Source organism: Etheostoma spectabile, chromosome 21 (genome assembly GCF_008692095.1).
Source record: "Etheostoma spectabile isolate EspeVRDwgs_2016 chromosome 21, UIUC_Espe_1.0, whole genome shotgun sequence".
NCBI classification, from domain to species: Eukaryota; Metazoa; Chordata; class Actinopteri; order Perciformes; family Percidae; genus Etheostoma; species Etheostoma spectabile.
This window is the reverse complement of record NC_045753.1, coordinates 19,174,335-19,185,607: the sequence shown is the minus strand read 5'-3', so window position 1 is coordinate 19,185,607 and position 11,273 is coordinate 19,174,335. Positions and strand designations below refer to the sequence as shown.

Here is an 11,273-nt window from a genome sequence, read left to right as displayed (position 1 = left end):
CTCTCTCTCTCTCTCTCTCTCTCTCTCTCTCGGTTGTCCTCTGTTATTCCTGTGTGCAATCACTTTTGTGGCGTTGTGGATGCTGCCTCTTCACACTCACAGTTGCTGACTGTCTCTGTGAGATTGGCAGAACGAGACCAGCAAAGTGCCCCACCATTAGCTTATTGGACAGCCTGGTCAACACAACAGGTGTGTATGAGTGTTTGTGCTCTATGATACTGCCACCTGCGGTAGATGTAGTCCATAATCAGCATGTTGCAAACCTTTTCTAAATGGTTTTATGGCTGTTCACACAGACAATTGAAGTGCACATAATTGAATTAGAACAAATGCAAATGTGCAGTGGTATTTGTATTTGCAAATACGGTTTGCTTTAACCTACATGCATCATCTAATTACTTTCGATTATGTTATGAACGCTGTTTATTGCATTTTAGCTTGACGCTTGTCTGCTTATACTTGACAAACTTCTGGCAGCCACTGTCTTGTCCTGTGTTTCAAAGACCTCATCTTGAAATCTTACACAATCATTCACACAAAAGAGAAGAGTGAGAGTCTAAGAAAATTGGAAAATAAACATACTGGGGCACAGTTTTAAAGAAGGGGGGCACATTTGGGAAATTAGTATATGTGTTGTAATTATAATAAAAGAATGCTTTAAATATTCGTTTAAAAATTATGAAAAACATCACTCTATAGCTACTATTTATAATTCAAAATAGTCCAGACAACAAGCGCTGGATTTAGACCTTTAAAAGGCCATGCAGCAATCCTCAATAGGAGCAAGACCTGCGGCTGTTGGGTCTTTTTTAGCCGTTTCCCATCTCTTTGTGGTCATTTTGTCTCTCTTTGTGATTGTTTTCCTTCACTTTGTTGTCTTATTGTGTGACTTTGGAGTTATGTTGTGTCTTTGTATTTTGTTTCATTTACCAACAAAACATGTTACCATACAGGGGCTTTGGTCCAAGGGAAGGCTATGCCCGTTCAGTAATTCATCCATTAAACTAACAAGCAAACTATGAATACCTTCTCACTCTGGTAGGGGGGGTCACCAGCGATGGCCTATCAGATTCCAGATTCCCCTCTGGCACTGTCCTTGAACAGAAGGAAATTGTGCTGTGAATCTGCAGGTTCCGCCTTTGTGTTTAGGTGTAATGGGTGGTGATCAGAGATGGGAAAAGTACTCACTTTTCGTACTTAAGTAGAAGTACAGATACTTGTGTCAAAAAATACTCTTGTAAAAGTGGAAGTACCGATTAAACTTCTTTACTCAAGTAAAAGTAACAAAGTACAGGCTTGAAAATGTACTTAAAGTATAAAAGTAAAAGTAGCCTTGCGAATGACAACCATTTTTTATGCAAAGCTACCTGGAGCACACAAATGTTACTAGAAAGACGCTGAGGAACTGGAGAACAAGGTCTTTATATAGCAATGGCTACATTTTAAATGGATGTCTGTAAATATGCCTAAAACATAACATATAATAAGATTCTGACTCATTAGCAAGATATGAATTCAGTTGTGATTCTGTGAGAATTCACAGATCCAGTTTCTATTTGTAATCTTCTCCTTAAAATTTAAATTAATCTATGTGTGTGCTCAAATAGGGCTTCTGGAAAGAAAATAAAGGATTAAAATATGAATGACTAAACAGACATTAATGAAGAAGTTCCCCAGCACATTGGCACTTCTTGATGCCTACTATCTCAAACATCTCTTTCAGATAAGGTCAAGGATGATGGGAATGTCTTGCTGTTTGTCTGCCGGATCTCTGTTTTCTTCCTTTTCAATTAGTGTCGCCATCCATACTACTATGTGCTAACGTTAGCACCATCAAGCCTTATTGATTTGCTGGGAATTAATGCAGAATGCAGAATCTGTTGAGTTGTCTTAGTCGTGCGTCAAATGCAACGTACAGTAGATATATTCCCATCCATTTAGATTGAATATGGTATTGATGACGTAAACATATAACGATAACTCCAGAGAAATGATGTGAATTTGAGGACTAGATTAGGACTGGATTAAGCTGTTCTGGTTCCACACTTGGCCCCAGGTGTGTCTGTTAAAACGACGGAGACGACTTCTCTCTAGCTAAGTTTCCATCCACCTTGTCAATTGAACTACAGTATCTAGTTCAGTAAAAAAAACAAACTCATGCGAATAGCAGGTGGAAGTGCTGATGCTTCATTAAGACCAACGTGCAAACTACTAACAGGTGAAGAACACACCAATCACTAGCTAACTTCTTTAAATGTGAAGAACTATTGACTATTAACGGCTTAAGTGAACTGACAACATGAGTTATATGACTTACAGTTCTCAAAGACGCACACACAATCTCAGCTGATTATCCTCCAGACAGCTGTCTCTTTCTTTTCTCTCACTTTTTTCTCCGTGTGGCACGCGGCGCGCAACCGCTCGCGGTGTGTGGCGCGTGTCCGCGCTATTTTCCGGCATGACAACACCTCTTGTAAAACTAAAGGGGTTTCATCTGCTGTCTTAGGCCCTCGTGTCTCCTCATCACTTATAATAATTTGATTAAGGTCCTACTTAGAAAGTTTCCTTATGCTTTCCGTTCTGTTGTGGTTCTTAAAATCCGGTTTACGCTTTGTGCCTGCCGGTGCGATCACAAGTCGCCCCACAAAAATAAAGAGTAAGAAAGTAAAAATAGCTGAAAATCTACTTGAGTACAGTAACAAAGTATTTGTACTTCGTTACTTCCCATCTCTGGTGGTGATGGCGCATATGATGCATGCCTTTGGTGTGGGTGATCTGGGTTTGATTCCCAACCGATGTGTCCCTGAGCGAGACACTTAACCTGTATTTGCTCCAGTGGCGTGTGGCCTCTGACATACTACAGCATTGGATAAAAGCATCAGCGAAATGACATGTAATGTAATGTAATGTAATGTACAGCAGCATGGCTCCATGACAGACCATCCTGTAACCAAAGAGTCACAGTTCACTCACTCTGTGTCCTAACTAAACAAAATAAACCACGCATAATAAGACGATCTGCATGAGGCTGGCAGCCATCGCATGAAATAAAAAAAAAAGAAGAAGAAATTTCTAGTCTTGTTTTGGCAGCAGATGAGCTGTGAAAGATGCCTTTCTGCAAAGCAGACAGATACTGACAGAAACACAACACAAACAGGCAAACAGATAGACTGACAGAAAGAGAAATAGACAAATGTCGGCTATGACAGTACAAGGGACATGTTTATATTTGTTGTCTTTTCCTGCACATGCAGTCGTTTAGAGTTACTGTAACAAAGTCTTATCAGTCACATGCAATGACAGGAAGCTGATCACAAACACCAAGGAAGTGAACAGCATGTCAACATCTCTCACTCTCTCTCATTGTTTCAGGTTAAATCTCCATGTTGTTACTTAGCTTCTTTATGTCACTATTTTTAACACACTCAGACACATATTCTCTATCAATATCTCCTCTGTTTTAAAGTCAAAGTTTTGTTGCTTTCGTAAGTTTGTTTTTCATGTATTAGTTATTTTCTCAAATGCCCTACTCTTTCTTTTCAATTTTTTTTTCCTCAGACTGCCATTGTTTCTCATGTCCTACTCTCCACCCCATCCTCAGCCGCTGCTATACCCACTTTTCATTTTCTCCCCCAACCTGCCATCCCTATGTCAATGAGAGGTTCTTGGTGTTCAATGAAATTAGTGGCCTTTAAAGTGCGTGTTGCAATCTCTGTCTCATTGCTTTTCTTACTTTTTCTGTCTGTTTGTCTGTCTGTCTTTCTGTCTCTCTCTCTCTCTCTCTCTGTCTTTCTGTCTGGTATTGGCTGCGTTTCTTTTCCTCTTTTCTAATGTAATCTTGTGTCATCTCTTTTATTACCTTCTGCCACATCTCTCCTGTTCTCTGTTCTCTCTCCCTTCCTCTGTTTCCACTGCATCTCCATGGTTCTCTTATTCTCTCCTCCTCCTCATTTCCTTTGTGTGAGTGTCTCTCTCTGTCGGGTGGATTTCCTATCCCTCTGGAGAAATAGAACTTTTTGAAGTTCCACCAGAGGAGAAGCGCCTTCAGCCCTAATACACTTCATCCTGGTTACTGACGCTTACAGCATGGCCTACTATTGTCTGCCACAGCGCTTTGAGAACTTTACCAGGGAATTAAACATAAGCTGGCCACATACAATCTCACAATTAGGGTCAAAACATCATTCTAAATGGGGCTCAAATGATAAACAGGGGTTCATACAGAAATGCTGCAGTGGTATTATGGATCTGTTTTTTCACATTGTTGCCAAATTGTTTGATTTTCATTACAGTGTGTTTTAGATAACTGATGGTGTGGTGGTTAATTAACTGTTTAATGTGTAATGTGTAGTTATTTTGGTTGCAATTTTTTTTTTTATCCCTTATATTTTAATTTAATGCAACTGTCTGTGTGAGATTGTATTGCATCAACTTGCACATCACTAGCAGCCCCTGCAATGGGACCACAGAGTTTTAGATGCATGTGGTGCAGTACATACTGTAAATGTATTCACCACATTCCCTGTTAAATGAATAATACATTTAAACAAAAAAGAAAAGAAAAAAAAGGTTTTATTTACTGCACTAGTTACCAATTAATTGTGTGTAGTGTTACAGTGTGTAACAATAGTGTAGTGTACAATATGGTGGACAATATCACTAGTAGAGCACTTTTTTAACCTTTATTTTCCAGGAAAGCCTCATTGACATTAACATTTTTGTTTACATGAGTCCAACAAAATATGGCTCAAATATACATAATTTATTTTTTCTAACCTTCGCAAAACAGTGTTAAAGAGAAACATAATTAGCATAAACAAATATTCATCATGAATTTAATAGGACAATTATGCAAGATAGTGCAGAGATGTAGTGTTTTTAATGCCCTCACTTGAAGTTCCAATGTTGCTGTCACTGGCATTAGATTCAACTGAGAGTCTAACTTGAAAACTACATTTCTGCCAATAAACAAAGTTTACTACCCTCAAAGTAGAAGCTTGAATAACACAATATTTGGGACACATTATCAACAGTATCAGGTTATGTTTTACATGGGTATTTAGGTACAAAGAGACATAAAGTACCTGACACGCAGCCTTCCATCATTCATCCCCCACCCCTTCTCCACGCAGTTGCTAGTAGTCAAAGAGGACACGGAGACTCTTCAGAGTAGGTAATTATCTTCACTTGAGTTTCTGCGTGGGAAAGTCACAGAATGACACAATCTTCTGAACATAGCCATACTGAGAAATACAGAGAGAATTGTTTGGAGCTGATGGTCTTAATTAGCTTTGTATCAACTCATTTGACAATGGCTTTAATGTAACTGACGTCCAATATTATAAAAACAGTTACGCACTAAAGCTTAGGTTAATTTCATTGTTTTTTTCACCTGACCCCATTTCATCATGCATTTGTGTCTAACAGGCTGATTTGAAAAAAAAAATCTTTGAAATTGGTCCAGTATTGAGCGAGATCTCAGTGACAGGCCAGCACAAACAGGGCTGCTATGTAAACTAATAAGGCATTTGTGCACCCTTGATTTCTGTCCACTGAAAGGGATTTGTTTTTACTACTGACAGGTTCAGAATTTTATTAAGTGTTTGACAGCATAATCAATCTCACGAGGTGACTTCATGTCCGAAGACAGCGATGTAGAGAGTGTAACATGATTCAGGAAAAAGGCATTACAGTACACTCAGACATGAGTGATAACATAACCCGGGGTTTTCAATTTTTTTTTTTTTTTTAAACAGACCAAAACTCATCCGTCATTTTGAAATATGAAAAAATGATTCTTTCCCTTGCAACATTGTTACTTAGTAAGTTTGACAGTGTGCAACTCTGTTTATGTTCTTCTAATACAATTTAAACACAAGCCAGCATAAATGCCGCTGACGCCGAGTTTAGCACGACCCATGATGATTCTGATTGGTTTACAGAAATGCCATTTAACCAGGGCATGTTTTCCTCCCATCCCTGAATGCTATGTGGAGTAGCCAGACCTTCTTCAGTGTGCTTTGGAGGAGTGTCTTGCAAAGCGAGACTACTTCAGACTTGACTTGAGACTGATTTCTGACTCGAAATGCGGAACTCATAAAAAATCTTTATTTTTTGGAGACTACTTAGGAGCTGAATGTTATTCCCTCCCTGCGTAACCTATAGCCCACCTACGTAGCAGATCTGCTGTGCGTGGCCAGAAGCCACACATGAGAAAGGACAGCAAACATGTTGACCGCATTGGCAGCTGCTGTCCTATTCATCAGAAGCTTTAATAATTAACGTTGGCTGAAAACCAGTTACAGGTTTATTGTTGATCGTAACATGCTACAGTTTCCTTGAGTTAACGTTACATTGGGTTTGAAAGTCTAGAGCATGTGTTGACTTATAGTAGTTCATGGGCTGTCATTACTTGTAGACGCAGTGCACATTACATGGTTGTGCTCTGTAAGTGAAAAATTGTTTAGTTATTCATTTTAGCAATATTTTTCTGATACCCTAAGTACATCAATATTTGGTCTGTACTATATGTTTACGTGCCAAGGCAAAACACAGTTATTAGCTTGAAAGTAAAATATTCCTGTTTTTTGTTGTCATATTGCTATAGTCTGTTTTCACTGATTACATACCAAAGAACTAAGCAAAGCTGATAACTGTATGATAACAGATAAATGAGTCAGAATAATATATTGCATGCTTTATTGCTTAATTCCTCATATGTAGCTACGCAGTGTTCTGAGCAGTCTGCATGGAGGAGGAGGAGGAGGAGGTGATACATTATAGCCACGAGAGACTTGAGTCTTGACTTGGACTCGAGCTCAGAGACTTGTGAGCATCACTGATGCAAGCTCAGCCTCATGTGTCTATCAGTTTCTTGCCAATAACACAATCTGACTACCAGGCGTTCCATGCGGAGATTAGTTGCCTGGAGACTCTACCTTATTAAAAAAACTACTAGAATTATTTATAAACTACATCAACAGGGCTAGCGATAGGGACTCAGAGAGGTTTGAAATTCATAAACAGTGAGATCCCTGGCAATTCATAAAAATCAGTGCCACCAAGAAAAAAAATCATTCCATCTGCTTAGCTGTTGAGACAGAATATCTCTTCAATGTCAGATCTCAGTTTCCTCTACAGGGCTTTCTCTGACACTGCAACATCTTGATCGCAGTCGACCTGCACAAGATTGAAGCACCAGAGTTTAATATGTTAAGTTAAGAGCAGCACCGTAGCATTGTGAGTCTAAACTGTGTACCCTAAATGAAGCTGCCCCAAGCCCCCTTGACTGCTGGATTCTACCTCTGGGGTTTGGTAGAATATCACAATTACATTTTCGTTGTCAGCCAGCTCCATCTCCATTCAGAGGGCAGGGCGATAGCAATCTGACTCACTGTCACAGTAATCTCTGCCACGGGAACTTCATAAATCAGCTCTAATTAAACAGGCGGCAGATTTTGCATGATGGGGAACAGTTAATGTTGTGTTTACTAAATAAGAGCAGCTGAATTTAGTCTCAGATAAGGTCGCATTCAGAATATCCTCTCTCTGTAGAATAAAGAATCTTGTCATTATTGCCATGGCGACGGAAACAAACTGTTTACATACCATAGCACTGGATCGTGATACACTTTGGTGTATAAAATGAATCATACTATGTACGGAAGATACTTTTGCTACGCCTTATAAGCTTTCCGTTCTCGCACAGCACCTATGCAGCGTCTAGTGATAGTGGTGGCATCATTTACAGTGATTTTTGTAACATAGGATCTTCAGTTTCACACAGAAGTAAACAAAATAAGTTACTTATTCCTAGCTGAGTTGCAAGTGTTGCTAGAAGATTTAATCAGCAGTTAATCAGCACAAGTTAATGTTTTTTTTCAATTGCTAGACGACAGTGGGCGCAACTGGAGTAACGTGCAAAACTATAACTGCAGTCAGCACAGCAGCAGTTCATGTGGACCAAACTATAGTTTGTTTTTCATTGCTAGAACACAGTTTCAAAACTATACCCACCTATCCCACGGCTCTAACCACAACTTGCACAACAGTGGATTTACAGCACTTAGTTCAAATGCTAACACACTGCTGTCAAAACTGTAAACCACACATTCAAAACTACAGATTTCAACCGTGGTGCATTTCAAACACGGCTGATTGCAATGGTTTCTTGTTTTGTTCTGTCATCTCACTTTAAATGTTTGTTCAAGTGAGTACGTGGGCAGTGTGGATGCCAGATGGCTTTGAACTGCGTTACCACAAAGCAATCGAATTTATAGACACACTCACATACAGAGACTCAGACAATACCCACGTGCTTCTTTGACTAAAAACTTCAAAGAACCCTTCTACTTTCCCTTCAGCTGTACTACATGCTCACCCTATAAAATGTAATTACTCTGAACCTAAACACACACACACACACACACACACACACACACACACACTTCTCTCACTCTTTCTTCTGTATGGCATCCTTCAAAATGTCCAATTTTCCGTGTCAAATCTTCCGCTGCAAGATCTGAGATGTTGTTGCCACCGCTGGCATTTTGCATTGTGCAAAATATTTCCTTTTATATCATCATCCACAGGTTTCTGTATTTCCCATTGTGGTGGCAATCCCCATGAAACAATCATTTACTTTGATGAACAAGCACAAAGATTGATCAAACATTTCAGATTGGTGATGTCAAGTGCAGCCACAAAATGAATGTTAAACACCATCTGAGCTTTACATTGTGAGGGCATCTCACTTTGGGGATGTAATGGAGTGCGCCATCTTCATTCTAAGCTTACTTCTGCAGGGATAGGCGGAGAACATCCAGTTCTGCTACATCAAACTCTGTGATGATGCTGCTTTTTCTTTCAGTGGCAGATGTCATCTTTTGAGCATGTTAATGTACTAACATCGCTGTTCACTGAAAGCCAGAGCACTGGTGGTGTAACTTGAAAAGGGAATATCTAAAAATGACTGCTGTCAATGTTGCATACTGTGTCGTCAGAAACAAGGTGATTGTGGCTGACCTGTGTTTGTTCTCTCCTAATCTGTCCGCAGCTGGATGCTTGGTGAAGCATGGTGGTGAAGATGGTCAGAACGCAATTAATGGGGCCACTGTCATGGGGCCCGGTCAAATGGCCGAGCATAATGGGAACGGGAGTCCTTTATCTGCTGCTACTATCAACCTGTCTCGGCCAAGACACGGAAGGTAAAGGCAGTCTTTTTCCTCCCTCTCTTTATCCATCACTTTGTCAGTCACTCTATACTGTGTGTGTATGTCTTCATACTTTCTCTCTGTTGAGAGTTAAATCTAGTCAACTCAGTTAGGATTTAATATCAGGATTGTGCACATGGCTTTTTTGACTTCAGGCTTATCTTGGGTAGTGAGCATATCTCCTTTAGTGTGGCACAATAGTTTCTTAATTCATTATCAGTCCTTTGATGATTATAGATGAACAGGGCTTTGTTTAGACACACACAACACAATTTGTCAAAGGGTGTTGAGTATTATATTCACTTTTACCTCTTATTATATTGTTTACTATAGTTTTTTGTTTGTTCTTATTCCATTTCACCCGTTTACCACTATTTTCTGCCTGGGCTGCACTTACATAAGTAAATAATAACAACCAATGTCGTAACAACTATGGATGGATTACACTGAATTCTGAGACAGACAATTCCATTTCCTCCCGCTGTAAAAAATTGAAGCCCAAATATCTCATATATGGGTGCTGCCATCTTGTAATTTTGGAGTCAGAGTCTGCGCAGTAGTGATCGGGAGAAACCAACTTTATCAGAAGAATGAACACTTGAACAAACAGCGCCAAAGGGTAAATTATTTGCCACCAGCAGGCAATTGGGATGTTTTGGCTTTGCTTTTGAACAAGGTTGAATCCTTTACAATCAATATGGCAGGGAAATGTAATATTTAAAAAGCACCCACATTCATATTACCCTGACATGTGAGCAAACTGAAGCAAGGTAAGACAGAAATTAAGTCATCACCGATGGAAGAGCTCAGCATAATACTCTCTTGACTTTCTGTTCGATTTGTACGGTGGCCGGGAAGTGCAAAACAACATTACAAAGTGTGAAACACTTTGACAAAGCTCAAGACAAATTTACATTTTGCAGAACAATTTTAACTGTTTCTCCGTCAACTACATGGGCAAAAACACTTTTACGAAGGACAAAACCAATCTACATTTACATACATGTCAGAATATTAATATTCCATTTAACTTTTAGTCTTTGCCATTTATCTGGTTGCCATTTAGCTGACAGGGGTTTTGCAGCCAAAGGTGAACGTCTCTGAGTGTAGACGCTTATCTGCAGAGAAGGAGAGCCTGTGTGCTTCAAATGTGGTTGGGTTTCCTGTGAATTCAGTGAAGTATACTGTACGACTCCCTAAAATTCAGATCTTCCTTGACCCATCTGTCTACCTGCATTCAATTACGCCTATAAAACTGTGTTTCCTAAATAGGGTCTCTAAAACCGGATTGGAGGTCTTATTTTGGCAGATCGGTACATAACAAGAATAGTATGTTTTAATGAGCCTGGATTTTCTGGGTTGACAGACAATATGTTACTCATTTTGGGTCCCCTCATGACATATATGTTTTTAATGAGCTCGAGTCCCAGGATGAGCAGTTGATTTGAGCTGTTTTGACCCCCGCGTGACAAGAGTTCTGGTATGTTGTAATTAGCCTCTGTACCAAGGTACAATAAAAGACTATATTTACTCACATTCGGTTTCCCAAGTGACAAGAGTCCCAGTATATTTTTAATGAGGGTGAGAGACCACACATTGTGTCAAATCTGGCTTTTGGGCTGAAAGTTTAACAGACTCCAAACCCTTTTACTCCAGTTTGTTTTTCCTGGAAAAATTGTTGTACTTTTGAACTAATAAAGATCATAATCTTTTAATGCTCATTACTGAATCCAGTTTGACTTGTAGCGCACTCGTAACGGCTTACTCCAGCTAATGTTGATGGATTCAAACGTAACATTAACATGTTTCTCGAACTGAAAGTAGAAGGCTGAAATGCAAACTCTCTGCTCTGGTGGATTCCTGTACTTGACTTGACTCTGGTTATGAATTCATTTGAAGCCTGCGGTGTGTAGGCGGTGCTTCACTGGATGTTTTAATTGAAAGTGACTTATCTGCGAATATAAACAAGACAAAACAGAAGGCATTAAAAGAGTTATGCTTGAGTTGTATCTTGAGTACGTGTTCTGATTTGTGTGTGTGTGTGTGTGTGTGTGTGTGTGT

General features: G+C 39.5%; 1 protein-coding gene across 4 annotated transcripts in view; it reads left to right on the top strand.

Moving 5' to 3' along the window:
* Positions 1 to 11,273, top strand: part of LOC116671265 (protocadherin-15) — a 173,982-nt gene that overhangs the window by 20,900 nt on the left and 141,809 nt on the right. For 3 of the 4 annotated variants that reach the window (XM_032502392.1, XM_032502389.1, XM_032502390.1), the window contains one exon: positions 9,056 to 9,206. In XM_032502392.1, the coding sequence (XP_032358283.1) occupies positions 9,074 to 9,206 (133 nt within the window). In that variant the 5' untranslated portion in view covers positions 9,056 to 9,073. Of the gene's footprint in view, positions 1 to 9,055; positions 9,207 to 11,273 lie in introns of those variants that run through there. The other variant, XM_032502391.1, reaches the window with a different exon arrangement.